The sequence below is a fragment of the Eutrema salsugineum genome, unplaced genomic scaffold, assembly GCF_000478725.1.
Source record: "Eutrema salsugineum unplaced genomic scaffold, Eutsalg1_0 scaffold_6, whole genome shotgun sequence".
In the NCBI taxonomy this organism is placed as follows: Eukaryota; Viridiplantae; Streptophyta; class Magnoliopsida; order Brassicales; family Brassicaceae; genus Eutrema; species Eutrema salsugineum.
This window is the reverse complement of record NW_006256547.1, coordinates 614,708-642,095: the sequence shown is the minus strand read 5'-3', so window position 1 is coordinate 642,095 and position 27,388 is coordinate 614,708. Positions and strand designations below refer to the sequence as shown.

At 36.7% G+C, this 27,388-nt stretch overlaps 9 protein-coding genes, 1 long non-coding RNA gene and 2 other non-coding genes across 14 annotated transcripts; 7 read left to right on the top strand and 5 right to left on the bottom strand.

Annotated features, from left to right (window-relative positions):
- Positions 1-13: 13 nt before the first annotated feature.
- LOC18013078 (protein arginine N-methyltransferase 2) lies at positions 14-1,577 on the bottom strand. Of its 2 annotated transcripts, none has more exons than XM_006393917.2 (2): positions 1,542-1,577; positions 14-1,086 (listed from the first exon to the last, which is right to left on the bottom strand). In XM_006393917.2, the coding sequence occupies exon 2, from the start codon at positions 1,064-1,066 to the stop codon at positions 86-88; it is 981 nt and encodes a 326-aa protein (XP_006393979.1). In that variant the 5' UTR covers positions 1,067-1,086; positions 1,542-1,577; the 3' UTR covers positions 14-85. The 2 variants fall into 2 exon arrangements, with proteins under 2 accessions (XP_006393979.1, XP_024006678.1); XM_024150910.1 differs by lacking the exon at positions 1,542-1,577 and adding an exon at positions 1,336-1,533.
- On the bottom strand, positions 1,293-1,399 carry LOC112083786. The gene has a single exon (XR_002897914.1). It is a non-coding gene; the product is annotated as a small nucleolar RNA snoR126 (small nucleolar RNA).
- Positions 1,578-2,748: 1,171 nt separating the features above from the next.
- On the bottom strand, positions 2,749-2,845 carry LOC112083785. Its single transcript, XR_002897913.1, has one exon. It is a non-coding gene; the product is annotated as a small nucleolar RNA snoR8a (small nucleolar RNA).
- Positions 2,846-5,379: 2,534 nt separating this feature from the next.
- On the bottom strand, positions 5,380-6,060 carry LOC18013077 (basic leucine zipper 4). Its single transcript, XM_006393916.2, has one exon. The coding sequence runs from the start codon at positions 6,009-6,011 to the stop codon at positions 5,430-5,432; it is 582 nt and encodes a 193-aa protein (XP_006393978.2). The 5' UTR covers positions 6,012-6,060; the 3' UTR covers positions 5,380-5,429.
- A 3,205-nt stretch (positions 6,061-9,265) lies between these two features.
- Positions 9,266-9,905, top strand: LOC18013076 (phytosulfokines 5). The gene is made up of 2 exons (XM_006393915.2): positions 9,266-9,520; positions 9,644-9,905. The coding sequence occupies exons 1-2, from the start codon at positions 9,395-9,397 to the stop codon at positions 9,758-9,760; spliced, it is 243 nt and encodes an 80-aa protein (XP_006393977.1). The 5' UTR covers positions 9,266-9,394; the 3' UTR covers positions 9,761-9,905.
- A 686-nt stretch (positions 9,906-10,591) lies between these two features.
- Positions 10,592-11,597, top strand: LOC18013257. Its single transcript, XR_002897675.1, has 2 exons — positions 10,592-10,835; positions 11,275-11,597. It is a non-coding gene; the product is annotated as an uncharacterized LOC18013257 (long non-coding RNA).
- A 930-nt stretch (positions 11,598-12,527) lies between these two features.
- On the top strand, positions 12,528-15,651 carry LOC18012960 (ACT domain-containing protein ACR1). 2 transcript variants are annotated; one of them, XM_006393913.2, is made up of 7 exons: positions 12,528-12,849; positions 13,423-13,507; positions 13,609-13,654; positions 13,741-13,855; positions 13,936-14,003; positions 14,100-14,575; positions 14,840-15,651. In XM_006393913.2, exons 2-7 carry the CDS (start codon positions 13,434-13,436, stop codon positions 15,486-15,488), a joined length of 1,428 nt encoding a protein of 475 aa, XP_006393975.1. In that variant the 5' UTR covers positions 12,528-12,849; positions 13,423-13,433; the 3' UTR covers positions 15,489-15,651. The 2 variants fall into 2 exon arrangements, with proteins under 2 accessions (XP_006393975.1, XP_024006668.1); XM_024150900.1 differs by having other exon boundaries at positions 13,386-13,507; positions 14,840-15,650.
- A 430-nt stretch (positions 15,652-16,081) lies between these two features.
- LOC18012959 (DEAD-box ATP-dependent RNA helicase 27) lies at positions 16,082-19,363 on the top strand. Its single transcript, XM_024151156.1, has 13 exons — positions 16,082-16,188; positions 16,291-16,753; positions 16,839-17,024; positions 17,111-17,296; positions 17,390-17,473; positions 17,628-17,669; positions 17,750-17,818; positions 17,906-18,208; positions 18,307-18,345; positions 18,426-18,530; positions 18,609-18,677; positions 18,798-18,923; positions 19,063-19,363. Exons 2-13 carry the CDS (start codon positions 16,385-16,387, stop codon positions 19,225-19,227), a joined length of 1,743 nt encoding a protein of 580 aa, XP_024006924.1. The 5' UTR covers positions 16,082-16,188; positions 16,291-16,384; the 3' UTR covers positions 19,228-19,363.
- A 60-nt stretch (positions 19,364-19,423) lies between these two features.
- On the bottom strand, positions 19,424-21,531 carry LOC18013035. Its single transcript, XM_006393911.2, has 3 exons — positions 20,891-21,531; positions 20,424-20,611; positions 19,424-20,197 (listed from the first exon to the last, which is right to left on the bottom strand). The coding sequence occupies exons 1-3, from the start codon at positions 21,453-21,455 to the stop codon at positions 19,616-19,618; spliced, it is 1,335 nt and encodes a 444-aa protein (XP_006393973.1). The 5' UTR covers positions 21,456-21,531; the 3' UTR covers positions 19,424-19,615.
- A 775-nt stretch (positions 21,532-22,306) lies between these two features.
- On the top strand, positions 22,307-23,007 carry LOC18013034. Its single transcript, XM_006393910.2, has one exon. It carries the CDS (start codon positions 22,385-22,387, stop codon positions 22,850-22,852), a length of 468 nt encoding a protein of 155 aa, XP_006393972.1. The 5' UTR covers positions 22,307-22,384; the 3' UTR covers positions 22,853-23,007.
- A 254-nt stretch (positions 23,008-23,261) lies between these two features.
- On the top strand, positions 23,262-24,434 carry LOC18013118. The gene is made up of 4 exons (XM_006393909.2): positions 23,262-23,497; positions 23,588-23,633; positions 23,719-23,985; positions 24,232-24,434. The coding sequence occupies exons 1-4, from the start codon at positions 23,396-23,398 to the stop codon at positions 24,345-24,347; spliced, it is 531 nt and encodes a 176-aa protein (XP_006393971.2). The 5' UTR covers positions 23,262-23,395; the 3' UTR covers positions 24,348-24,434.
- An 81-nt stretch (positions 24,435-24,515) lies between these two features.
- LOC18013117 (ruvB-like 2) lies at positions 24,516-26,420 on the top strand. Its single transcript, XM_006393908.2, has 2 exons — positions 24,516-25,353; positions 25,642-26,420. The coding sequence occupies exons 1-2, from the start codon at positions 24,605-24,607 to the stop codon at positions 26,300-26,302; spliced, it is 1,410 nt and encodes a 469-aa protein (XP_006393970.1). The 5' UTR covers positions 24,516-24,604; the 3' UTR covers positions 26,303-26,420.
- Positions 26,421-27,388: the final 968 nt, after the last annotated feature.

The following is a 27,388-nucleotide window of genomic DNA, read 5'->3' as shown; positions in this document are numbered from 1 at the left end:
AAGAGAGAACTGGTTAACAAACATTTTTTCTTTTCACTAAAAGTATATCAAAAAGAAAAAATTACATGAACTGTTAAGTTTAACTTCACTCACTAAACTGACAAACAGGGAGATAATAAGTATCAAGTTGCCAATACTTTTGCTTCACACCTTCCCAAACTTGATCCCCAAGACAATCCTTAACCGGCAAAGGAATCAACTGAGTGGTAAACCCTAGATTCTCAATCTCCAATGTCACCAGATTGCAATACACCACGTGAAAAAACGCATTGCTCCCACAAAACCCATTGAAATACGAATAAACCCCATCAGGCTTCAACAGCCTCGGAAGATTCTGATGAAACTCCCACAAATCCTCGTAATACTCTCCATAAGTATCAAAGAAGATCCCATCATAACCAGAGTCATCAAGCTTATCAAGAACATCTTGCCATCTTCCAAAGACAATCTTCACATTCTCTTTTTCACCCCAACCAGACTCGATCATGCGTTTATAGACTTCAGGATGAGCCTCGATGATTGTGTGTTTCGTTGGATTATACTGTTGGATCGCTGTATCGACGAGTCCCATTCCGAATCCAATGTTTAGAATTGAACCACCATTGATGCATATAGCCTTCGCGTGAGCTTCCATTAATGGTTTCTCCCATGCCATCATCACTCCTTTGCTTTCGTTGTCCATCAACTTGTCTTCGCTGAAACTAACTCGGTCTTGTAGGTATTCTTGATTCGAGTACTCGTGTTTGGTTTCTTTTCTTGCGATTGTTCCTAGGATTAGCTCCGATTGGATCCCGGTTTTGAGAAGAAGGTCGAATGCTTCTTGGTGTCCTGCTTCCATGGCGAGATCACCAGCTGACAGATTTGATGGGGATAAAGCGTTCCATGGGGCTCCTGATTCGAGCAAAGCGGCTACGATCTCGGCGTTTCCGATTTTAGCGGCGTGCATTAACGGAGTTAGACCGTCGACGTCAAAGTAAGAAACGTCGGCGCCGGAATTTATCAAAGTTTGAACCTTTTTCAAGTCGCCGGATTTAGCCGCCAAACATAGCTGATCTGCTTCTTCCATGCCTTTCGATTGAAAATAGACTGAACAAACCCAAAAAAAAAAGAAAAAAAAGCATAATTAGCAAATCGGTCAATCTCTACTTTAATTTTGCATAAGTGAATCATCGATTATGATAGTTAAGCCTAAATAAGAAATTGATTATTGTAAACGATGACTTCTCAGATCTCAATTACGGGAAAACAAAAAAACAAGTTCAAATAAAAGGAAAATCGCAATGACGGATTGAAAGGCTCAGACACGCACAAATAATAAACATCAAGAAAGATTACAAGAGTTTTTTGGTCCCTCGAGTAAGTTTCAGTATCGAGAAATGCTTTGATGTCATCATCGCCTCTAAAAATTGAAAACTAACTCGGACAAAAAAAAACAAGAGAGAAAAATGAAACACGAAATGGTAAAAAGAAATCAAGGTCTGAGAAAAAAGAAATGGCATTAAAATTGAAGACGAATTGGGAGGCGTTAGTGGTTACTATGCCTTTTGATTGCAGGACGAGTCTGTGAGAACGGAGACGAGTATATAAAATGATGTGTTTAATGGCGCTTTTATATCTGTAGGTGAAATTAGAGTTAGGGTTTCGATTGGGCTTTTAAGAGCTTATAATGTGATATAAGCTGGTACTTTTAACGGGCCTATTTCGATCGATGGGTTTTAAAAGTGTGATATTATAAGTTGGTCCTCGTCCAAAGAGATTATAAGTTAAATCTTTTTCATATTTTCCTAGCGTAAATTCCTAGCGTAATTAAAAGTGACAAGAGGGAAATAAAAAGAAAAAACAAGAGTTAATTTCCGTGTCCTCGAAAGTCGAAACATACAGTTGGAATACAACTTTTTTATAAGTAGCTGATAAATGTTTCAGCTACAGAACAAAAAAAAATGTTTCAGGTATAGTATAGAAACGGGCCGGACGGTGGTTAAAATCCTCAGTTTAATGTCTTTGCTCGAGTTTGTTATTGCGTGACGAGTTGTTTCTATAAGAGGTTGCAAGTTAAATCCTACCCCTTTTAATTTTACCATTTTTATTTGTTTTTAATTCTTATTTATTAAATTAATAGGTCCATAGAATTTACATTTGCTCAGGGACGGCTCTCGTTACACCCAAAGAGTAATCCCACAGTTTGTAGATATGTCATGTTCCGTATCATTGGTTGGTTATGCAGTAAAATGTTCTATTCCAAGCTCTGGCAAAAGAACTTGGAAGTCCACAATTGTTTTTTTTTAATTATGATTCGGTACACGCTGTCAAGTTATATAATTAATGGCTTTGGTAAATTTGCGGAATGGCAGAATTGCGAAAAAAATCTTGCGGAATAGATTAAGCGATTTATAAGTCGCTTTTTTGCAGAATGATTTTTCCTTTATATTTTTGTTAAACAAAAACACAGTTACGTTTCTGTGTGTATTTTTTCATTATGCGGATTTTTGTTGATTGGTAAAAAACTTACAGAATTGTGTTTTTTAAACACAATTCCACCATTCCGCACGTTACCAATCAGAACCTATGTGTCTAATAGCAGTTTTATAGAGTAAAAGAAATTGGTGGGAAAAAAAAAAAGGTGGTAAGGCCAACAAAGAGTCAAAGACCAAATCATAAAGCAAACGTTATCATGAGTAAAGATATATGAACTCTATTGATTTAATAGCTAAAAATTTGGTAACCTAAACACACAAAATAGTTTGAGAAGAGAGCTCATATTCTATGGGTGTATAATGAGTCTATCATGCCCAGATATGAGCAGATCAGAATTTTTATTCTTATGTTTTATAATCACTGCTCTCTTCTCCGACCGAATTTGAGATAATCAAAATCACAAAATAACAAGCTCTGGTAAGATCAAAAGAACAGATTGCTAAGCGAGGAATGACAAACAGAAAAAAAAAACAGATTAAAAACGGAAAAAAATGAAATTTGATACAAGAAAGAGAAAAAACTGATAATGGAGGCTTCTCTTATCTATTTCTGTTCTAGACGAGTTACAGAGATAAAGTGTTGAGTGGCTATTTATATACAAGACGGTGGTTTTAGTCTTTTGGGATCTAGGGTTTGATTGGGTTTTTTATGGGTTTTTCAATTATGAACTAGAATATAAATGGGCCTGATTTTATGGGGCTTCTTAGTTTATGGTTGTGAACTTGTTGTGATGAACCCTATGAAAAGCTCACGCTAACATGCTATAAGCTTCATTCTTTATTTAATTTCACATATATCGTACCAGTATTATTATTATACAGTGTTTATTGTTTTTTGGCTAAAAAATGTCAATTATTTTGGAATGTGTTTCTCATGTATATGAACTTTTTTGTATATTTTCAAATAAAGTATTGGGAAAACATTTTCAAAAGCATCTTATCATAAATAAATAAAGCAACTTTCAGTTGTTGAATTTTCTTGTTTGTGAGAAACAATTCAAAGAATAATTTCATTATCTCATTGATTGACGAAGATTGAGGAACCAAGTTCCTCTTTTCTTTTTATTTGTCATCAGACACGAGCTCATGTCAAAGGTTTTTGTAAGATTCTGGATAACAAGTAATTCACTTGTCCTTGAAAAGAAAAATTCAACGGAAGCTTTTTAGCTCCTTTTCCTTGAAACTTTTTTCTTGTGTTTTTCTCTACAAAGAACTATAATAAAGAGAGCCGATGATTGGATGGATTGACATGTTCCAAACAAATATAACCTAAACCATGTGCAAGATGAGTATTTGCACAGAACCCTATCGGTATTTTGTCTTGTTTTTGTGTTCAAATTTATCTTGGTCAACTTCCCTAACCATTTTTTTGTGTTTTTTTGGTTTAATAGTTGCAAGTTTTATGGGTTGACTATCAGTCGTTGAATTTTCACTAATTGAATTTATTTTGTGTGATTTTGCCTATGGATTCAAATACTAATTAGTTATGTAATGATTTAAACAAATATAAATTCACGAAAGGTCTTGGGGTAGGAAAGCAAAACATTTGAAAAGGAAAAGAAAAAGAGAGATAGATTTCTCGTGGAAAGTTAAAATCTGCTTTTCGTGACGAATTTTGGACATTTTGAAGCTCTTCTACCACCTTAAAAATTCCCATTATTGATGAAAGACTTGTCTTATATTTTGATGCCTTTTAAACTGTTGGTTATTGCTATACTTATATCATCACAACCTCGTAAACTATTAATCCATTAATTATATCAGTACTGAGAATCGAACGTTTTGGAGTGACGCTGTGAGGCCACGGTTTACTCTCTCTTTTTTTCCCGCATATGATTTATTTAATTGTTCAAATTCATCTAATAAATTGAGGAGTTAACTGAGGTACAAAGTGCGCTTAATTAAGATATGATCATGACGAGTGGGCATATGAAGTCATCAAGCCACCACTATCTTTAATATCCTAACTTGGTAAAAAATAATCCACCTGTTAAACTCGTATACAATAAAGCGAGTTTTGATCTCTGTCGCTAGCTAGTAAAAATGGAACATCATACCGGAAGCTTTAATAAAGCAATACGATAGGGATGGAACAACATTAGACTTTTTTTTTTTGTTATGCGATTTTTAAAAAAGTAAAATAGTAATATAATTAGAACGCTAATTCAAATACATTCAATGTTAGTCACATATTTAGATATACTCCATGTTTTATTTGTAATATTATGCGTAATGCAAGACTTGCTAGACTGACAAAATAGAAAAGACCACATATTGATTTATACGAATTATTATACTGTTACGATCAACGGATAGCAACACGTGTTTGAATTTGAACCACTTCCATAATTTTATGTTATCATGCATGCACATTCATTTACCCAACTAATATCAAAATTAGACGATTAAACCACTCAGTCAAACAAATCATTAGCTTCTTCCATTTTCTTATACCACTTATCGCATTTTATCATGCTGTGTTTCTTTTAAAAAGAAAAGTATTTTGTAAATAAGACTAAAATGTAAGGGGTTACTTTGAAATTTCATTTCCGTTTTAGACAATATATACATAGATAATTAAAATAATAGCGAATGATATTATTCTACTATTTATCAGCGAATTAATGATAAGTAACTATTTAATTCTCAGTACGTAAGTCAATACTAGAATCCGTTTTTTGTTTGGACAGCCGAATCCGTTTAAAATCATAAAAAGTGAGAAAACGTTTCTAAATAACATAATATATGGCCTAAACCAAAACATCATACAAAACTAAACTAACTAAACTATCCATACGTTTCTTTGTTCTTTAGTTCTCGAAACTTATTTACGAAAGTAACTTATTTATAAAAATAAAAAAAGACTCGTAGTGTTTCATACATATCTATATCGTTTGTTCTAGAACGTGTAACAACGCAGAGTCGTGTTTTGAAAATCTCAAATTACGTGATCCCTTATATGATCGACGGATTTCGATGGACCGTTGCAACGGTACTGTTAACGTACGACCACGAGGCACATGTTGAGCTCTGCTGGATTTGTCTCAGCACCAAAACCTGTCGTAAGTTCAAGAGCTTCTCCTGGAGAATATGGTGTTCCAATCGTAGACGATCTTTTTCAATCTTTGCATGTTGACAATGGTGCATAGCGTACCGGAGCTGGTTTTCTAGTTCGCGGTTATCTCTCTTGAGCTGGTGAAACTGGCTTCTGACGTCCTCTAGATGTTTTTGTTGCTTCATCCTGGACCGCCGAGCAGATTCCCGGTTTGATTTCTTTCGTTTCTCTCGTCGATCATCTTTATCCGGGAGGACAACGTTCAAACCGGTTTGGTTAAAAGGTTTATCTTTAAAACCGGGATTGGGATAGCATTGGTTTTGAATTTGACAAGAGTTTGTATTCCCTGGACCGGGGTTTACTTCCACGGGACATAACGATGTATCATCCAAAATAGTGAATAAATCTGATGCGTCCCATGTAGTGAATCCAGATGCCAAAGCCGGTTCAGATGAAAAAACCGGTGAAAGGGAAGACATCATGGTTCTAAAAAAAAACTTACACCAAAAAGGAAAGTAGTATTTTTTCTCAAAAGGGTTAAGACGAAAGAAAGGGTAGAAGGGGAAAAGGGAAGAATTGCATTGTAGGAGGCCCATATTTATGGACGGACTTTCACGAGGGTATATTCGTCTTCTGCGGCTTCTTTTACTTCCTTTGTCCCAGCAAAAAGAAAAAACAAAAAAAGGAGGATACACATGTGATGAATGGTACAGAGTTTGGACACGTGTTGTAAATATGGAAGAGCAATGCGCCTATGTCTTTTTCATTCTGGGTCATTACGCACTTACCCTTTATTTCGTATATCCGGTTCCAACATACTTGCAAAATTCGCAGACCCAAAAAAAAAATGATTCATACGATTTTTTTTTTTAAAATAATGATTCATACTATAAAACTATTTAGCGATTAATAATATCAACTGGAACGAGTACATTATTGATATGTGGTTCGAAATAAATTTGAAAATGATGGATTAATACTCATTTACCGATCTTTTGTGAGCCGATAAAACGAGTTTTGCTTTGGTTATGGATAACAGCTTTTTCATAGTGGAAAATGACTATTTCGTTTTTTTTTTCTAAACACTAACTATTTCGTTTTTTATCCTGCGTTGTTTGACAAATTGTCCAAACAAAACTTCAATACGGACAATAAAATGCAAAAATTGTTGGGTTTTATAGTCTTCGGTCCGACATAACAAAACTTTCAATACGGACAATAGTAATAACACATGTTTGAATATTATGTTTTGAAGACCCGTTAAGTTATCTTTTAACTTGTGTAACGGTCCATGAGAACATATTTGAAATATAGTGAATTTTTAATAGTATAACTTCTATGTTACTAGGTCTCATGCCTTTTGATATTACAATAAGAACTACATAACAACTTGCACAAAGGTATGGTTTATGACTACTAAACAAACAAAAATATCTCTTTGAATACTAAACAAAAATTTCATTAATTAACTAGACCAAAAAGAGAATATTCTTGAAAGATAGTTTTCTTAACTGCAAAGCTGGGTTCAAAGCAGCCCTACGCACCCTCAAAAATGCAAATGTTCAAATCAAAAGCATGACATACACTATCTACTAGTTATCAGCATACATGTGTACACCAAGGATAAGAGTAATTTTTTCCCCCAATTTTTAGGCATACATGTCACATATGCACAAACCGACCGAGGATGTGACTAATCTCGAAATTTCAGGAAATGAGAATCCCTGATAATATGAATTTTCAGGAATAGTGGATACATAATCTCGTAGAAGTTAATAATCGTAGCAAGAATGTGATTAACCTAATAAAAAACCCGATCGTAGCCGATTAATGAGATCATCAGAAGCCGCACCTTGTGAGTTGTGATCCTCTTTCACGGTTGATAAGCGGGTTCCTCTGTTTTGCGTTCCTGCTCTCTGGTCTTATGTTGAAGGCAGCGACAACATGTGACCTATACTTAGCTACAGTTCTGTAAATTTATATAACACGAGGTCGCAGGTTCGAAGTCTGTTATATAGGACAACTCAGATATTTGTTTCTCTCTACTTGCGAGGCTGAAATTAAAATAAAAGAAAACGAAAAGAGAAACACCAATACAGTTTTGCTTACCCTGAAACAACGTGTGCTAAAACGGCAGAGCATGTGACAAAGCGAACACATTATTCACTCAGTAATGAAGAGTGATTGGTCTCTGAAGTTTAAATTGAAAAGCATATGGATTAATTTGTTGTTCCTTTTTTCACTACTCAGACAGCAGAGAAAATCAAGCTATAAAAGAACATCATAATTCTGACGATATGATATTTTAAGGTTAACAATCTAAATCTTACAATTTTCGAAGAATCGAAACACTTGCACCGACAACATTTCATCATTAAAAGAACAAAAAAGAAACCTAATATAATGTCTGTTCATTGCTTCTGTGCCAATGCAATGAGACTGGTGTACAAACAACACAACATGCATTAGAGAAAAAGCTTCCTCCTACTTAGAACTCTTTTTCCCGATCCTTTTTTTTGTTTTCCTTTACTGCCGTTTTGATTGTGGTTTTATCCAGTGATGATGGCTTTTTATTGTACTCTTGGGGTTAACTGGAGTTTGTGTGATTTTGAAAACAGTCCACGCCGTTCCCAACTATAAGGAAAGAAAAACAAGAAACTGAAAAATAATTCAAGGAAATATGCAAGTGGTCCAAAAATCCAACTCATAAATTATTTAAAGTAAGAAAAAGGCACAACTGAAATGAAGGCCTACGGTCCACGGAGGATTGATATTGATTTTGATTTACAAGATCCATTACAAATTTAAGAGAATAAAATAAAAAATAGTTTAAAATAATGCTAATAACTAACAGACATATGAAATGCCGTATGTGTGTGGATAGAGCTAAATTATTTCCATGTTTGAAACGAATAATGCGAAGCCCTTTTTCACTCTATTATTGACCCGACCTTTTGTTTTGGCAGAATATGTCATGCGCCAGCCAAATGTTATTTTCTTTACAATGGACCCTTCTTAATTATTATATCAGCCATTTTAATTTTAACAAAAAGTGAACATGGGTTTAATACACTGTAAGCGGTAACTGTATATGATAAATAATGAAACACTACATTCATCAAATTTTGACAATCAAGAAAAAGGAAAAACACTACCTCAAATATACCTATAAGAAAATGTAAATAAACTATATATAGACATTGATGAAAAAGTCAAAATGACAAACAGTAACGTAAAAAAAAAAGGGAAGACAAACGGTACTATTATCTCCTTTCATTTTGTTTGCATTCGTTGAATTCAACTGTTGTACTGAAGCATATAAGAAATAAAGTCTACTATTTTTGCATTTTTTATGCTTGCAGTATACTATTTTGTTCAGAATTAATATATAGAACATATAAGTCAATTAGATTATAGTTGGAAGGCGTAAATTAAGTATCTAACTCATAAAACTCAATCTAAGCATATTAACTTTTGACATATTGAAAAATGGTTAAAAAAATAAACTCTTTCCATAGTGTATACTGCAAATTAGCTTCACATAAGCATATTAACTTTCTTTCAATATGTATTTTTTTTTTGTCGAAACTTTCGTCAATATGTATGCTTATGTAAAACATATAAGATTATAAATATATATACATGTGCGTGTTTGGTATGGTAATGGTTTCATGACGTACACTTACTCAAGATTATATATGGCTCTCGTTTCTGCTGAACATTTTACCTCATCTCAAGTTCTCTATAAATACGCCTCAAATATATAGCTTAATCTCATATATCTTCCTCCTCCTCATCTAACAACTCACATATATTCTTTCCATATAATTAACAAGATCTGTATAGTACTTAGTCATATCATAGAATGACTAAGTTTAGAACTTTCATCTTCATCACTGCTCTCCTCCTCTGCTCCACGCTAACATACGCATCAGCCCGGTCCATTCCAACCTCCGTTAATCCGGGAGAAATCTCCGCCGAAGTCTATCAAGTAGTAACCTAGCTCACTATTCTTGTTGTGCACATATCATATATGTACACTTAGTGAAATATATGATTATGATCGAGAAGAAAAATTTACTCACGTGCGTGATTTTTTTTTTGTTATGCGTAGAAAGTAGACCAAGGAGAGGAAACCTGCGACGGTGTTGGAGAAGAAGAATGCATCTTGATACGAAGAACTTTAGTCGCTCACACTGATTACATCTACACCCAAAACCACAATCCATAATGATTAATTTAGCTTCTAATATGTTGTCTCGTTTGTAATTTCTTATATTATTAAGCAAACTACTTCACATTTCAACTTATCGTTGTCACTTAGTTCGAATGTATCTGGAAAATATTTGATTATTAGTGAAAGCTAATTGCTAGTAGTATGTTTTCTTCTTCAGTCATAATAAGATTTGATACTTGGTAAGAGCCGTACGGCATGCAACCACACAAGTTAATTAATCTCATCTTCACTACTTTTTTTTGTTGTTGTCTTAAATGGAAGTAAGTAGCTGACTTAATTGTGAAGATTAAATCCCTACTTCTGATATAGCACCAGGTTTTCATACCTCACACGCGCATTGAAGATATTAAAAGCACACAGCTATCAAATAATGACACACCTCCATCTACATATACGTAGACATACATACTTTGAGATTATTGTGTGGATGTTAAAAATATAACCACAAACTTATCAATAACTAGCTAGCTCAATGACACACACACACACATGATTTAATAAATTCTTTTTTTTTGGTTATCAGTTTTGCTAACAAAAGCTTCAGAAATCGAAGAATGAAGATAAGATTTATTAAGTGATATAAAATGCTTAATACATTTGAAATATAGAGTTTTTACTACCAAAAATAAAAAAGAGAGAGTTAAGAGAAGAAATTAGGAAAATAATGCCATAGAGTTTTGGAAAGCGTCAAAATCAGACCACGAGTTTTAAAATTGAAAAGGAAAAAAAGACATGGAGGAGAAAAAAGAGTCGGTGACATTTATTTTTGGTCCCTTGTCTGTCTTATCGTTTCTTTTCCTTGTGTAAAGCGTTGACGAAAGAAATATCAAATAAAAGGATTTCTTAATGGGCCGATTTATTATTAGATTTTAATAGAGCTTGAGTTAAGCCCAGTCAAAGTTAGCACGTGATAAACTGTAATCTGAAACCCTAAGGCTTTTAAGGCGGAAGAGCAGCTCGAACGACGGCGACCGGATATTTGCTCGAGCGGCGGCGACCGATTTCGATCTGAATCAATGTTTCGGAGGAACAGGTTTTTGTCTTTCCCATTGGTGATTGGAGCTGCTGTGTAAGTGCTCGTTTTATCCTCAATCCCGAAATCTAACTTTTGATTGATAATGATTCTTCGCATTCTTCCTTTAGACTACAGTTATTCTGGAAGATCTGGCATATTTTTGCTTATCGGCTCTGCAGATATTGCGGGAATAGAAAATCGTACCAAAAATTTCAACTTGATTGATAATTTCGTTTTTTTTCTTCTATTTTAGCTAGATTCGTCGAAGGTTTCGTTGAAATCCTTAGGTTTTGTAAGATTCCGAGATGATTTTGGACTTCAATTTTCGAAAGTTGATACAAAACAATCATCATTATAGCATCTCAGATCAGGATTCGTGTAAATGTGAGATAAAGACCAAAATGTTAAAATCTCCTGGGGTTTGTTAATTTTGAACAAATGACTGATTCTGGAATATTATTCTGTAGCAAGCTGAGTAGGTTATGTTGTGCAGGATTGGTGTGGTATCAGGAAAAGCGATATTCGGACCTCCCCTTGATGACTACTGGAAGAAGAAGCTCGAAGGAGAAGCTGCTGCAAAGGAAGCCGTTGAAAAGAGCTCAGATTAAGCCTTAATTATGTAAATCACAGACCATAACTAAAGAGCTTCGATAAATGTTTGCAAATCGATAAAGAGGAAGGAATCGTTGTTTTATTGTAGGAGGCGATACAAAAGCCAGAAAGTGTAATAATAATGTAAGTGCCTTGTATGTCACGTCTTTTTTTTTTTTGCAATTCGAAGAAGAATGATAAACACTAAAAGCACCATTCTTGTTTCACTTCTTCTTCCTCTGAGCAAAGTCGTAACCCCGATTGACATATCAATTAAATTATTACAGACGAGAAAACGAACCAAAGAAAAGCTTTTAACATTGACCAAAAAAAAAAAAAAAAAAAAAAAAAGAAAAGCTTTTAACAGTTCACAGACGGACGACGTCCTGTATATAATAAACCTCATGAAAACATAATTTCGTCGATAAAATGACTGTAGAAGAAGTACTACTATTATTATTATTTTTTTTTTTGAGTTTTGGTTATGTACGAAATTTAAGAAAATCACCTGAAACGGAAGACAGCAACGTTGTTTCTTGCGATTGGGAAGAGGCGAGCCGTCGCGACTATAGTCCACCCATATTGCCACGTGGTTATAATACGTCATACGTGGCATATCTTTATGTTAGCCGCCTAGAACACGTCATCTCACGAAATTACACGTTTGATTTTCTCTACTCTTATCTTTATTTTCATTTTTTTTAATTGATTTCTAGGCAAATGTGGTATTCCGTAATCCGTATTTCGCTTCGAGCAAATCCTAGATAGAATTACAGATTCTAAGGGTTCGGAGAATCGAAGGCCGCCTTCTGGAGTATATATAATTTCTGGGAAACAACTGAAGGGAAATCAAATATAGGAAATATATATATATTTTTTTCAATGAATTTGTTCTTAATTTTTCCTCAATCCTATTAAAATCTCAATAACATTTAACACTTTTAGGCTTCAGCTTTATAAGGTCATCATAATCTCAGAAATTAATAATTTTTTTCTAAAATAGCAAAGAATGTATAAAAATAGATGGAATGCATTTGACGTCAAACAAAATATTTATGATGTACATTTTTATTTTTCTCCGTCGATACGACGATACATACAAGTTTGATAGATAGATACGATTTCACTTGTGTTTCTTTCCGCCTCTCTCTTTCTCGTCCACCAACGTAAGTGTATTTCTCCTCTTTTATAGCCAAAAAGACAATTTCAATATTTTCTTCCATAGAATCTCTCCAATTTTTGGATTCTTTTTTTCTTCTTCTTCTTCAATTAGTCTCAATTGAATCAGAATCTCACCCCAGGGCTATCTTTCTCCCTTCATTTTCTTTTCGTTTTCATCTTGAAATTCTTGAGGAAAAATCAAACTCTCTCTGCATTTTCAAGGCGATTCGGATTCAGATTCGGATTCGGTTTCTCATATATGGGCTTCTTGCGCAAAGATCGAATCTTTATTTTTCTCTCCTCAAGACAATTTTGGGTTCGTCTTCTGCTTTTCTATTGCTCTGCTCGTAATCGAAGTATTGTTTCCAATGCGAGTTAATTTTTGTCTGTATCTCTATAAGTTATACGAACAATATTTTCTTCAAGTGCTGATTTATCGTAATCTAGCAAAAATCCAGATTTCGCGAGAAATTTCAAGGAGGAATTTTGATCCAGAATTGGATTAAACAGAGCATAAGCTTATAATGTTAAATATCTTAAGCTTCTCTTATCTGATTTTTTAGCCGTATACACTTTTTTTCTATTTTTTAATTTTAAAGTAAAAGAAAGGATTTAGATTTGCTTCTGAAATCTGAACCGAAGATATCGGCTGCTTCTTATTATCTGAACTTTAATACATTAGACCTGTCATTGCTTTAATTATATCCTAAACATCGCTTACTTTGTGGAATTATACAATTGCTAGTTTGCTACCACATATAAATATTATATATACATATATAAATATATTGCTCCTCCTCGTCTTCCTCAACTTAAAACAAAAAACATATTTATCTATTTGTTTATATTTAGGTTTGAATATTGAGAGCTGGTTAGCCAATATTCGCAGTGGATAACAAGATGATGGAAATAGCTTATCAGCCTCGTATTGATTCCGAAATAGAATCACTCGTCGAGAGAATCAATCCTCCCAGGTTGGTACTTTGTTAACATACAAAATTCTCATCGATTTTAACCAATTATTATTATTATCATCGATAATCTTAAGTTGTTGCTGGTTTTGTGCTCTAATCAGGGTTTGTGTAGACAACGACTCAGACCCACAGTGTACACTTGTTAAGGTATTTAAAAGCTCTTTATAATTACCGGTGAAAAAGAAAACTCTTGATAATTTGCTCTGTGTTTGGTATATATAAAATATAAATAGGTAGATAGCGCGAATAAGTATGGGATATTACTGGACATGGTTCAAGTTTTGGCTGATCTCGATCTTGTAATCTCAAAATCTTACATCTCATCCGATGGTGAATGGTTCATGGATGGTAAGTCATCATCATCATCATCATGTTATTATGGTGGGCCATATATATGACATCACATCTGATATATTTCTCTTTGTTAGTGTTTCACGTGACGGACCAACTCGGGAATAAGCTCACCGACCGAAGCCTTATTCTCTACATTCAACAGGTGAAATATAATAAAAACAGGTTAAATTAATTTAAAGTTTTAAACAATTAATAAAATATTGTTTAATTGTTTGTTTGTTGTTTTTTTTTACTACAGGCGATATGTTCTAGCAGAACGGGAGGTATAACAAAAGAGATGCAGAGTAATCTAAAACGTGAAGTGCAACAGCGCCACGTGTCAACAGAGCACACGGCTTATGAGATAACCGGAATTGACAGACCGGGTCTACTGTCCGAGATCTCCGCCGTACTCTCCGACATTGGATGTCACGTGACTGCCGCTGTTGCGTGGACCCACCACGAGCGAGCGGCGATGGTGATTTATCTAGAAGACGGGTTTAACGGTGGGCCCATTATAGGCCCAGTAAGAAAGGCCCAAGTGAAGGATCATCTACTTACTGTCGTGGAGGCTCATCACAGAGTCGGCGACGAGTCTCGGGTCGTCGTTAGTGTGGTAGAGGCTAAAGGAGCTCCGGTCGGTTGGGCCCACACAGAGCGGCGGCTTCACGAGCTAATGTACGCTGAAGGAGACTACGAGAATTGCTTCGGCTGCGACTGCTTCAGTGGAGACAGGTGCGTTTGCGTTTTCTTTGTCGTTTATTTTGCGTTTTCGTTTTCTATGATAAGAAGTTCTATATTTTTAATTTGATCTTGCATATAAATGCATTTTAAAAAGAATTTTGGTTTGTGAGAACGGATTCGGTTCTACTAAGTTTGGTTCTAGATCAGTTTGGTATAGATATTGGGTAAATTTTTTTGTTACCAATCATATTTGTGATGAGTTTGGAAAATTTCGGTTCCGGTTGTTCAGTTTACATGCCACATTACATGTAACAGGTGTGATGCGCTGTGGAGGGGAAGATGCGAGAGGATACACGTGGCGATCGAAGCTTGTAATGGTTATTCAATGGTGACCGTTAAGTGTAGAGACAGACCCAAACTATTGTTTGACACGGTATGTGCATTAAAAGAGTTACAGTTTGTGGTGTTTCACGCCGTTGCCGGAGCTAGAGGCTCGACGGCGGAGCAAGAATATTTCATAAGGAAGAAGAACGGGTGCACGTTAGAGACGGAAGGGCAAAGAGAGAGATTAAGGCATTGTTTGGTAGCTGCGATTTCGAGACGCACTTCACGCGGTTCGAAGTTTGAGGTTCGGACAAATAACAAGATGGGTTTGTTGTCGGATGTGACGAGAGTTGTGAGAGAAAACGGTTTGTCGATAACGAGAGCTGAGATGAGCACGCAAGGTGATATTGCGGTTGGTTCGTTTTATGTTACGGATGTGAATGGTGGTGAGACGGAGTCGAAAGCGGTTGAAGCGGTTGTACGAGATCTGGATGTGTCAGCGGTTAAGGCGGTTGGGATGGTGTCTAGTAGGTTGAGTTCGTCGAGTGATACTGTGGAGCAAGACAAAGCTAAGTTGTCTATTGGGAGATTGTTTTGGTCGAAGTTGGAGAGATTATCGACGTCGATAAGATCGTTGTGAAGTACTGTCTATAGTTGATTGATTTTAGAGGAGATGTCTTTCTCTTTATTCCTTGGTGGTCTTTTCTCGTGATTGACTTTGTAAATATAAGCTGAACTAGGAATATTAAATGGGAATGATTGGATTTAGAGGTGATATAATCAAACGGAATTAACTCAACCAAAACTGTAACACTTGCTTTAACTATTAGTAGGATCTTATGAAATGACATAATGAAATGGGATTTATTTAATCAAAACTGTATAACAGTTTCCTATATTTAGCATGTTAAGGGAAACGAAAATCAAAGTTGTCCTCATTTTTTTTAAGATATATCATTTTCTTCAAATTTGTGTTCATCAATACTAAGGAGTAAGGATTAGGTATTTTAACATGTTAATTCCACTCCAGTATCTCGAATAGAACCGTATGTGTTTTCAGATAAATATTTCCGATTCGGTTTGGTTTAATTACTGAATTAGACCACCTGGCCGACAAAAAAAAAAGACCAGCTGACATGGACAATTGCTTTACATGGCGAGGGTATAACGGGAAACTTCCATTTTGAAAAAAATAGAGACCTTTATAAACCCTAATAATCTTCTATTCGTCCCACTCGAAGAGCATAAAAAAAAAATCATTCTCCTTCTCTTCTTAACTCGAAGAAGAAAAGCCTAGTAGTATTGACTCTCTCCAAGCCCATTCATCTCTAGTTTTGCAGGTTATATTTATTGTGTTGATGTGATTTTACTGTGCCGCTCTCTCCCCCAATTGTTTACGAATTTTGCTTCTGGGTGCTGATGTAATTTGGCTTTCTGGGCAGGAGTGAGACTGAGAGAGAAGCCCTGGTTTGTGTAATTAGCTTACACGAATTTGGATTTCTAAATCAGAGAAGAGTATTGAATTGAGCGGCGACCATGGCGAATTTGGATTTGGAGCAGCATTCATCCGAAAAGGAAGAGATGAAGAATGAGAAGAAGAAGAGTAAGAAAAGAGCCCGAGACGAATCGAAGAAACTAAAGCACCGAGCGATGGAAGATGAAGAGAGGGAAGAAATGACAGCGATAAGTGATGAAGAACCGAAGAAGAAGAAGAAAAAGAAGAAGAAGAATGAGAAAGTGAAGTTCGAAGAACAAGACAATGGAGAAGAAGAAGTAAAGGAAGGAGACAAAGTGGAGGAAAGTGGTGGGAGTGGTATAATGACTAACGAAACGTTTGAGTCATTGGGATTGTCTGATAACACTTATAAATCTATCAAGGAGATTGGTTTTTCACGCATGACTCAGGTAATTGAATATTATGTCTTTTGTAGAGCAAATACACTCAAACCATTTATTGTACCCACTTGTAAATTCCGTATCTTTTTGGCAGATACAAGCTAAAGCAATTCCCCCATTGATGATGGGAAAAGATGTACTTGGAGCAGCCAGGACCGGTTCTGGAAAAACCTTAGCTTTTCTTATACCGGCTGCAGAGCTTCTCTACCATGTCCGGTTTACTCCTCGCAACGGAACAGGTGTTATCGTTATTTGCCCAACAAGAGAGCTAGCCATCCAGGTCCGTAACATTTCCTCAGCTTTTTATCGATCTAGCATAGCATCATGCTTTGTGCTTTCTTATCAAGTACGTCTTTAATATTTCAGTCATATGGAGTGGCAAAAGAACTTCTTAAGTATCATTCGCAGACTGTGGGAAAGGTTATTGGCGGCGAGAACAGAAAGAAAGAAGCTGAAATTCTTGTGAAAGGTGTTAATTTGTTAGTAGCAACCCCTGGAAGACTTCTCGACCACCTTGAAAATACAAATGGATTTGTGTTCAAGAACTTGAAGGTACAACAAAGTCTGATTTCAATTTTTGACTACTATTCTTATTGTCATGGTTTTGAGTTAATGCACATTCTTATTCTGTGTTAAAAATTGCAGTTTCTTGTAATGGATGAGGCTGATAGGATACTGGAACAGAACTTCGAAGAAGACATGAAGAAGATCATTAAGCTCCTACCAAAGGTATTCTCGCTGCTTGCATAGGGGATTTACCAATAATTTTAATACGGAGACATTGTCTTAAGTTTAACCTGAATCATAGAGGATTAAGTATTCTTTTCATGTCTCACCATGTTGTTGATAATGGTAAATCGTTTTTTATTATTATTTGCTGCAGACAAGGCAGACGTCGTTGTTTTCCGCCACACAGACCTCCAAGGTTTGTTTCCCAATCAGTATAGTTCCCTCACTTATATCTTTAGTACAGTATCGGTTTATTAAGATTGGTTAAATCAACAGGTTGAGGATCTTGCTCGGGTGTCACTTTCGTCACCTGTTTATATTGATGTCGATGAAGGAAGAAAAGAGGTAGCGATTATTACAATTCTCTACTTACATTTTACTTCATTCCTCTAGACAGGTCTTTTTCATGTTTGTGGAAATTGGAAACTGTAGGTTACAAATGAAGGCTTGGAGCAAGGTTACTGCGTTGTGCCAAGTGCGAAGCGTTTAATTTTCTTACTCACCTTCTTGAAGAGATTTCACGGGAAAAAGAAAATCATGGTGTTTTTCTCCACGTGCAAATCGACCAAGTTTCACGCCGAACTCTTCCGATACATCAAAATAGATTGCCTTGAAATTCGAAGAGGGATAGATCAGAGCAAAAGGACTTCAACATTTTTCCAGTTCATAAAGGCGGAAACTGGTGTCTTGTTGTGTACTAATGTCGCTGCCCGTGGTCTTGATATTCCTCATGTGGTATGTATGCTTCCTTAACCATTTTAATTGTTGATACAATCTTCTTTGCTTGGTCTTTGATTGAATCTCATCTGTTTGATTATTGTCTGCTTGTTTAGGATTGGATTGTGCAGTATGATCCCCCAGATGATCCTACGGTATAATTTCTAAAAAAAAGAATTTCTCTACTTCCTTCTAAGAAATCAGTCAAATATCTTGCTTTTACCTATTTATTTAGGAATATATACATAGAGTTGGTAGAACAGCTCGTGGAGAAGGAGCAAAAGGGAAGGCTCTGCTTGTCTTAACTCCAGAGGAGTTGCAGTTTATTCAGTATCTCAAGGTAATTGTGGTTTCATCACATTGTCGCGCGGAGTATTATTGTGAATGAAAGAATGTGTTTCTGATTGAGTTATTGCAGGCGGCGAAAATACCTGTTCAGCAACACGAATTCGAGGAAGGGAAGTTGCTCAATGTGCAGTCTTTTCTGGTAAAACACATGTTGCTCTTCTCTCTGAAACTTTATTCACTCTTTTACACGTTAAAGAGCTAAAAAGCATGGAGACTTATTTATATATTGTTTGTTGTTTATATAAACAAAAAATTGCAGGAGAAGATAATATCTGAAAACTATGCATTGAACCTGTCAGCAAAAGAAGCATACAAGACTTACATTTCAGGATATGATTCTCACTCTATGAAAGATGTCTTTAATGTTCACAGACTAGATCTCAAGGTAACCAAATCTGCAGTGATATGTAAACAATTACCAAATGTCGTAAAATCGCAAACACAACCAGCTTTTTACTGATTTCTGCATTATGATTTAGACGTTGCAGTTTTGTGTAAACCGGAAATCTTTTGTTTTCCTGCAGGAGATTGCGGCTTCATTCGGTTTCTCATCACCACCCAAAGTAGCTCTGAAGATAGATCAGAGAGGAGAAGGAGGCGGCTACAGAAGCAAGAGAGAACCGGTTAATAAGTTTAACAGAGCTCGGGGCGGTAGAGCCGGCGGTAAAAGTAAGTTCGAGCGGTTCTAAGATGGCTGCGAATTCGGATAGTTCCGTTTTTTTCGGTTCGGGGAGAATTCTACCGAATTAAATTTCGTTCGCTTCGATTATCGGATAGTTCGGGTTTTTAAAATGCTACCGAATTAAATCAAAATTTCTAGTTTTTTTTTTTTTTTTTTTTTTATCAAATTCGGTTACACAATAAAGATATCTAGTAGATTATTAGAACAAAAAAAAACTGGTTTTGCAATAGAAATAATTAATCTAGATACATTAATACTAATACATGATTGAAAAAAAAAGATTATAAAACCGTAAATAAAAAAGCTATTCACAGCAAGTTTTAAAGGATCAGATTTTTGGAAGACGTAGAGATCTAAATTTATATAACCAAAAAGAATATTAGAGGTCACTTAGGTCACATTTCATCAACATCAAGCCAGTCGTTTGATTCTTTGTTCTCTTTTACCTGGCCGTTTCTGGAATTTTTTAGCCGAATCCATTCTGGTGAACCAGTGTTAGTAACTTTCTTGTAACTCACTGGCACATCTCCTTCCTCGTCTTCTTCTTCTAGATCACTGAATGATACATCTTCTTCATCTTCACCAAGAGGATGTTTGGTAGTTACTCCTCCTTCCAAGGCGCTAACAGATTGTGAAGTCTCTTCGTCGTTCAACCAATCATCCGCGTCGTCTTCTTCTCCTTCCTCGACTTGCAAATTGATGATTCTAGATGAAGAAACAGCTGATTTGTTTCTTTCTTCAACGACAGATTTGTCAACGACTTGTATCTCCTTGCTCTCAATTGAGTGCTTGTCTGTTTCAGAGTCGGGTGTTTCATTTGGAATTACGGTTTTGACAGTTAATGATTCCGGTGAAGGGTTATAAGGCACAGCGAGAGGTTCAAGCATCGCAGTGTTAGCTTCAGAACTCTCTGCTTCCACCGGTGCTTTGTTTCTTTTCTGCAACTCATGTGATATCATTGCTCTTGCTTCGAGTACCTTTATGCAAACGCAAAAAAGTTAGTAAATAGATCAGGTAACTTTACATTCCAGGAAGCCTGGCATGCTAGTGCTACTCCTTACTAAAAGAGGTTTGACACGAAAAATCGATTACCGTTATACTTTTTGCATCAACCTAAGGATTAGGTCAAAAACAAAGCCATAAACTTGAGATAGACGAAACACACAAATATTGGTAAGCAATGGAATTGAGAATCCAAGTTACCTGAGGAGTGGACAGAAGCAAGGCATCGTGTTTACTGAGTTTAGGATGCACAAGTACAAAGTAAATCCTCCAGAAGCAATTCTCACTCATATATTCTGGGCAAAGCTCAATCCTCAAAGAAGCCAGGCTCGGTGCAAGCCTTTCCACCGCCAGAGCGTGCTCGTGTTGATCATCGGTCATTTCAAGGTCTGAAAATTAAGGCATCAAATTCATTCGAAACAGAAACAAATTTAAACAAGAGATCAAAAGGTAAAGCTCGAAAATCAGTATTGTTGCTCAGAATAAGACAGATATATATAAAAAACCAATCTGATTTTCACAGAGAACTACCCTAGGAGTGATGATAGAGCAAGGTTATAAAGCACAACAAGGGAATATCTGAGACGGAAATAAGTTTCAGATTACGATGCAAAAGTGTGTAGACTATGAAAACCAGAAACCAAATCGCATATCCGAACGAAAAATACCATCGAATGTATCATCGTCATCAGGTAAAGGAAACTCCAACCAAGTCTCAGGATGCATCGAAAGATCCCTCACAAACGCAACTAATTCCTCGGTCACTCCGATTACGTTTCCAACATCGTAATCCTTGGGATCCACTCCATCTGAACCTAGTTGTAAGAAATTCGAAGCGATCTTTGTGAAATCAGACACCGGTAAGTTCTCAGAGAGCTTCGAAATCCCCGTCCTGAACCTCCCGCCAATCTCCGCGAAATCGTTCCTAATCCCAGCAATCAGATCCTCGTCGTCACCTTCCTTCGCATGATCGGGACTCTGATTTCTCTCCTGAACATCCGGAGATGAAGAAGGTTGCGATAGGAACGAAGCTACGCCCCAGAATTGGCTTCTCAAGCTCTTGGTAAGTTCGGAGATGTCTTCCTTAACGCCTCGAGGAGACTGTGACTCCGACACCGATAGCGAAGGCGATTGATTCGGAACGGACTCATCAAGAGATCGTCGCTTTTCATCATCTTCATCGTCCTCATCGAAATTGAGTGAGTTCGCAATGGATCTAGCTAACCAAGCCATATCTGGATCTCTGTCACACAAGTTGCTATCGTGATCTTTTACAGCTCGAAGCCAAGCAACCTTGACAGACTATGGTACCTCCGTCTTAATCAATCGTAATCATATTATTGTTAAACCAGCTTAATACGCTGTCGTTTTAAAACACGATACATATGGATTTTATATAAAAAAACCTTTAATAGGTTTCTATTGGGTTGCAAGGTACATCAAATATTTGCACGGGACTTTCGTACGTACCTATAGGATTTTTAAGGCCAAGTTATACAAAAATATAAAAGATGCAAAATTTGGGACTTACTTGTTGTTTGTCGAAGATGAAAATTTTTCAAAATATATCGTTTCCAAATATTATACGTACAAGTTTTAAATTGACTTCCGCAAAATTTATTATAGGTGGGGCAGTTATATATATAATCAGGCAAATATAAAACACTGCCAGCATAACATTTATTGCTGACATTTCAAACTGCGTACATAATGAATTCGTGTAAGTTGTTTAGAAAATAAACTTTGAGTTGAAGCAACACCTACTTGACCAATTGGTTTGATAATGAAATATGTTTCGCTATGTTAAAATCAAGTCGACTGTAAGTGTCTAGCGAGTCTTATATTTACAATTAATTATTTTTTTCTCTCTTCAACTGAGTTTTTCACTCCTCATCATAGTTTTCACCATCCCATTTGGACATGGACAGCCCAATTGACACTACTAACTATGAGTAGATTAGATTCATATTATATTGTTTCTTTTAAAGATAAGTATCACCAACCTGTAAACATCCAACTAGATACATTTATGTATACCCTTTATTATTTTATTTCCGTAATGAAAAGTACATTTAGAAAAAAGGCCATGGACGGCATCTTCTCTCTTATATAAAGTTTTCTCTTCTCGTTTCAATCCTCGGTTTTTTATTGCACTTAAAATCATGAAAGCTAAAAAGATGAAGAAAGAGAGCAACTTAGCAAGGTTTGTTAAATCTCCGGTTCGTTTCTTGATCATGGCACGTGACGCTTACATACGTAGCATGTCGTCATGCTCCGTCGGTTTTATCCACGGTGGTGGTGGCTCCGGCGGTTTCGGTTTACCGGCCGGTAATTACCAAATCTGCGAAGCAGCAAGCACCACTCTCCCTCGTAGCTTCACCCTAAATTCGTCCACGAAGACGACGGTGACACGTGAACGCTGCCGGTTTGTCTCATACTCACGTGACGGCGGCATCGGCGAGATCACGGCGATGGGGCAACCGTTGGATCTCCGGAGAAACTATAGTTGTGTGGTGATGGGACGGATCGATGAAGAAAAGGCTTGTGAAAAATTTGAAGAACAAGATTTGTTATTTGATCAATTTAAAAAAAGAAAATTCGGTGGAGTTTTGAAGATTCGTCAGCAATAAAACAAAATTAAGACCCTTTTAAACTTTCGTTTTTTGTCTCCCTTATATATTGTTAGTATTAAATTTGAAAGCAGGGGTTTGATTTGGTGTGCTTTGTTCAGTTGTGCTAGATTTTCATGTTTGTATATAAATTCAATATCTAGTCGGGATGTTTTCGTGTAGTATGTTTAATTTCATATTTTTTCACTTAAACATAACATAACGTTGTGTGGATTTCGATATTATTTTACTTAACGTTTACATAACTAGTCTTAGTTACGTTTTAACTAACACTAGTTTATTAGTAACTCTTACTATATGCGAGACGTATGAGAGATCATGAAACGAAATATGGTTATCCAAAAGAAGGTCAAACAAAATAAAAAAGGTTTATTTATTTAGGCTTTTTTTTCCTATGCGTTAAAGAAGTCCAAGTATACCTTAATTAGTACGTTCTCTCCCTTTACACGACACGAACGTCAACGTAATAAATAACTCAGTCTTGCGTGTGTCTTATGGATCGGGACGGAGATTTCGCCGCCGAGTGCTGAGCGATCTTCGAAGATGCGACGGCGAGAAGAAAAGCGACGAAAGTTACACGAAGCTCTTCTTCAAACACTATATCCTCCTTCATCGCCTTCGTCTCTTTCATCTTCTCCGTCTCCGGTAATATCTCATTCCATATCTGCGTCCATCCGTCTGTTCTCTGAATGTTTTCAACTGCATCGCGGTTTTTGAATCGATAATTGGTTCCAGACTGAGTTTGATGACGAACCGTTCGATGTGACACTCATAAACCCAGGTACGATTGTTTTGATTTTAACTTGATTTCGTGTTGACAATTATTAGAGTTGGATGGAAATGATATTTCAAATCGATTAATTCAGAGGATTACGTTAAAATCGACTCATCAAATCACGGCGACGAAAACGAAAACGAAGGCGAATCAGAGACAGCAGAGAAACCGAGTCGAGCGCAGAGGAAGAGGATAAGGAAGAAGATGCTCAAAGAGGAAGCAGGTCGACGGAGGAAAGTTATTGGTCCCCTACTTCCGACAGATATAACTCAGACCCGTGATGCTGGTCGGAGCAACCGTGCCCAAGAAGAGGAGAGTTGCTTACAACCTGCTCGACTAAATGCCCAAGAACAAGAAGGTACGGTTTTTCTAGCTTCTAACTATAAAATTCTTTTGTGAATATTCCTACATAATCTAACTGTATATCTCATAGGCATCTGTACGGAATTCAGATTAAGAGTTTGGAAAGTTTTGATTTTGATCAAATTCTAATAGCTCAAGTTGATTTGTGACATTGATGGTTTTGTACAATTATTCAACTATTCAAAGCTGTCTCCTTTGAATTACATTACGTATCTGACTCTCTCTTTTTTTTTGAGGTTAGAGAAACTGAGTTTCGCTGGCAACGATAAGACGAGAAAAGTCAAGAAGAGGAGAGAGGCAAAGAAACTGGCTAAAGAGACTTCTGAACCGATTCATGTCAATGATCCAACCTCATAAATTTCTTAACTAGTGTTCAAAAAGCAACGGATCTTAATGTAAGAGCTGATTACACTTTCATTAATAATACAAGGGTACGTTGCTAAATTAGTATCTCTCGCTTCGAAGTTTTTGTGAAATTCTGTTTGTGCCCTTACTAAGAGTAGTTAAATTACATGTACATCGAATTCGCCATTGCAATAGCAACTTCTCTATAAACCCTAAAACCTCAGAGCACTTCTTCCTCCGCCTCAATCGCCGAAGACGATAAGCGAAAAATGGCAGAACTAAAGCTATCGGAGAGTCGGGACTTGACCAGGGTGGAGCGAATCGGCGCACACTCACACATCCGAGGACTGGGTCTCGACTCAGCGCTCGAGCCACGAGCCGTCTCCGAAGGAATGGTCGGCCAAGTGAAGGCGCGAAAAGCCGCCGGCGTAATCCTTGAGATGATTAGGGAAGGGAAAATCGCGGGTCGAGCTATCTTAATCGCTGGCCAACCAGGAACTGGTAAGACCGCGATTGCTATGGGTATGGCGAAATCGCTTGGCTTGGAAACCCCTTTTGCGATGATTGCTGGAAGCGAGATTTTCTCCTTGGAGATGTCGAAAACGGAAGCCTTGACTCAGTCATTCCGTAAAGCGATTGGTGTTAGGATCAAAGAGGAGACGGAAGTTATTGAAGGAGAAGTGGTGGAGATTCAGATTGATAGGCCTGCTTCTTCAGGAGTTGCTTCCAAGTCAGGGAAGATGACGATGAAGACGACGGATATGGAAACTGTGTACGATATGGGAGCGAAGCTGATTGAATCTCTGAACAAGGAGAAAGTGCAGAGCGGAGATGTCATTGCCCTTGATAAGGCTACTGGGAAGATTACTAAGCTAGGAAGATCGTTTTCGAGGTCTCGGGATTACGATGCTATGGGTGCACAGACTAAGTTTGTGCAGTGCCCTGATGGTGAGCTGCAGAAGAGGAAAGAGGTTGTTCATTGCGTGACGCTTCACGAGATTGATGTTATCAACAGCAGGTAATTTAACACGTGATTGTGCCAGTAGTAATCATGATTTTTGGTATTCACAGGTCCAATGTAGGTTGAAAAATTGAGGCTTTTTACTGATTACATGATTTCAGATGAGGTGTGTCAAACTTGCAATTGTCATCCTTCATTTTCATTTCGACATCACTTTAGCTCAGTGTTCTAGTCAGAGCAACCTCTGTAACTATAACTAAGATATTCTGTTAATTTGTGTTGCACAATTGAGGTGTAGAACAGAAAGAAGTCATTTTGTTTGATTTCTTCTTTGTCCGTGTACAGGACGCAAGGGTTTCTAGCCCTATTTACAGGCGACACTGGGGAAATCCGATCAGAAGTCCGGGAACAAATCGATACAAAAGTAGCGGAATGGAGAGAAGAAGGAAAAGCCGAAATAGTTCCTGGTGTCCTCTTCATCGATGAAGTTCACATGCTTGATATCGAATGTTTCTCATTCCTTAACCGAGCTCTCGAAAACGAAATGTCACCAATTCTCGTCGTGGCAACAAACCGAGGAGTCACAACAATCCGTGGGACGAACCAGAAATCACCGCACGGGATCCCGATCGATCTCCTCGACCGTCTTCTCATCATCACAACCCAACCATACACAGACGAAGACATAAGGAAGATCTTAGAGATCCGTTGCCAAGAAGAAGATGTTGAGATGAACGAAGACGCAAAACAGCTTTTGACTTTGATCGGACGCGATACTTCTTTAAGGTATGCGATTCATCTTATAACCGCGGCTGCGTTGTCTTGCCAGAAACGAAAAGGGAAGGTCGTGGAGGTTGAGGATATTCAGAGGGTTTATCGATTGTTCTTGGATGTGAGGAGATCGATGCAGTATCTTGTTGAGTACCAGAGTCAGTATATGTTCAGTGAACCAATTAAAACCGATGAAGCTGCTGGTGAAGACGAACAAGATACTATGCAAATCTGAGGACCGGTCTTTGTTTTCCTATCTATTATGTTTTGTGTTATGTTTTGGTCAAAAGTTGTAGCAGAGTGTTGGGATTAAATGTGGATCCGTTTAATTAGAATTTTGTTTCTATTTTCTTCTTGTGTGGCCCATTAAGATATTTTATGGGCTTTATAAAACCCAGTAAACGTGACCGTAGTTTATGCGTGTTTACTTACACACACAACTTTGACACGCATTCAGAATAATTAATTACGAGTGTTCTCTTACCAGACTTTATCGGCTTTTGGTGGCGTGTTTCGGTGTAACGAATTTAATTTCTTGTTCGGTCAATTTCAACTTATTTAGTGAAAATTAACTAAATTTATGAAAATACGTGTGTTCTATTTTCTTGCTTAAAAATAGAGTTAAAGATAAGTCGCCAAACACATGGATCCAAAGTCCAAACTCAAAGATTGATTTCATTAACTAAATTTTATTTTGACTAAACGATTTCATTGCAAGTTGAAAAGGAAAACATAGCACGTTGGTGAATGACACTCAACCGATGGGTTTATTGAAAAGGAGAAACTCAAGGAAGAAATTTATTTTGGCTCACAATCCAATTCCTACGATAATTTCTACAAATTTTTTTTTTTTGTTTGCGTGTAAGGTAATGAAGTAACTTAGCCTTCTATGCCTCGTCTTGAACCCATGAGGTGGAGCTGAACTCTCAAACCAAATGAGCTACAAGTTCAGACGGTAATGAACTCATTTAAGCGCTTCGGAATGTAGATGGGGGAATATTATTCGAAAGAACAAAAAAACAAAACAAAAGTATCTTAAAAAGAAAATGGAACAGATCTATTGAAAATAGAAGAGTTGCAGAAAATGTTTTTTTGATACTGCCATTATGATAGGGTATCAGATACCTCGTTTCATAATCCGACGCTCTTAAATGAGAACTACGAGAATCCAACGGTCGTAAAACCATCTGATTCCGACTCGTTGTGGGTCCCATACTACTTCCTATCTCTTTCTCACTGTTACGGTTACTCCAAATCAACACGCTTCCCTTGTAAATCTATAGAATAACAATTATAATGTATTTTTTTATCTACTACAAAA

Bases quoted from the DNA above. Each gene is read 5' to 3' on its own strand.
- LOC18013117 (XM_006393908.2), top strand. From the start codon at position 24,605: ATGGCAGAACTAAAGCTATCGGAGAGTCGGGACTTGACCAGGGTGGAG. The intron at 25,354-25,641 runs GTAATTTAACAC...GTCCGTGTACAG, and splicing joins ATTGATGTTATCAACAGCAG to GACGCAAGGGTTTCTAGCCC.
- LOC18012959 (XM_024151156.1), top strand. From the start codon at position 16,385: ATGGCGAATTTGGATTTGGAGCAGCATTCATCCGAAAAGGAAGAGATG. The intron at 16,754-16,838 runs GTAATTGAATAT...TCTTTTTGGCAG, and splicing joins GTTTTTCACGCATGACTCAG to ATACAAGCTAAAGCAATTCC. The intron at 18,346-18,425 runs GTATAATTTCTA...CTATTTATTTAG, and splicing joins ATCCCCCAGATGATCCTACG to GAATATATACATAGAGTTGG.
- LOC18013118 (XM_006393909.2), top strand. From the start codon at position 23,396: ATGCGACGGCGAGAAGAAAAGCGACGAAAGTTACACGAAGCTCTTCTT. The intron at 23,498-23,587 runs GTAATATCTCAT...AATTGGTTCCAG, and splicing joins TTTCATCTTCTCCGTCTCCG to ACTGAGTTTGATGACGAACC. The intron at 23,634-23,718 runs GTACGATTGTTT...CGATTAATTCAG, and splicing joins TGTGACACTCATAAACCCAG to AGGATTACGTTAAAATCGAC.
- LOC18013078 (XM_006393917.2), bottom strand. From the start codon at position 1,066: ATGGAAGAAGCAGATCAGCTATGTTTGGCGGCTAAATCCGGCGACTTG.
- LOC18013076 (XM_006393915.2), top strand. From the start codon at position 9,395: ATGACTAAGTTTAGAACTTTCATCTTCATCACTGCTCTCCTCCTCTGC. The intron at 9,521-9,643 runs GTAGTAACCTAG...TGTTATGCGTAG, and splicing joins TCTCCGCCGAAGTCTATCAA to AAAGTAGACCAAGGAGAGGA.
- LOC18013034 (XM_006393910.2), top strand. From the start codon at position 22,385: ATGAAAGCTAAAAAGATGAAGAAAGAGAGCAACTTAGCAAGGTTTGTT.
- LOC18012960 (XM_006393913.2), top strand. From the start codon at position 13,434: ATGATGGAAATAGCTTATCAGCCTCGTATTGATTCCGAAATAGAATCA. The intron at 13,508-13,608 runs GTTGGTACTTTG...TGCTCTAATCAG, and splicing joins GAGAGAATCAATCCTCCCAG to GGTTTGTGTAGACAACGACT. The intron at 14,004-14,099 runs GTGAAATATAAT...TTTTTACTACAG, and splicing joins TTATTCTCTACATTCAACAG to GCGATATGTTCTAGCAGAAC.
- LOC18013035 (XM_006393911.2), bottom strand. From the start codon at position 21,455: ATGGCTTGGTTAGCTAGATCCATTGCGAACTCACTCAATTTCGATGAG. The intron at 20,612-20,890 runs GTATTTTTCGTT...CTTAATTTTCAG, and splicing joins TGACGATGATACATTCGATG to ACCTTGAAATGACCGATGAT. The intron at 20,198-20,423 runs GTAACTTGGATT...GTTTGCATAAAG, and splicing joins TGCTTCTGTCCACTCCTCAG to GTACTCGAAGCAAGAGCAAT.
- LOC18013077 (XM_006393916.2), bottom strand. From the start codon at position 6,011: ATGATGTCTTCCCTTTCACCGGTTTTTTCATCTGAACCGGCTTTGGCA.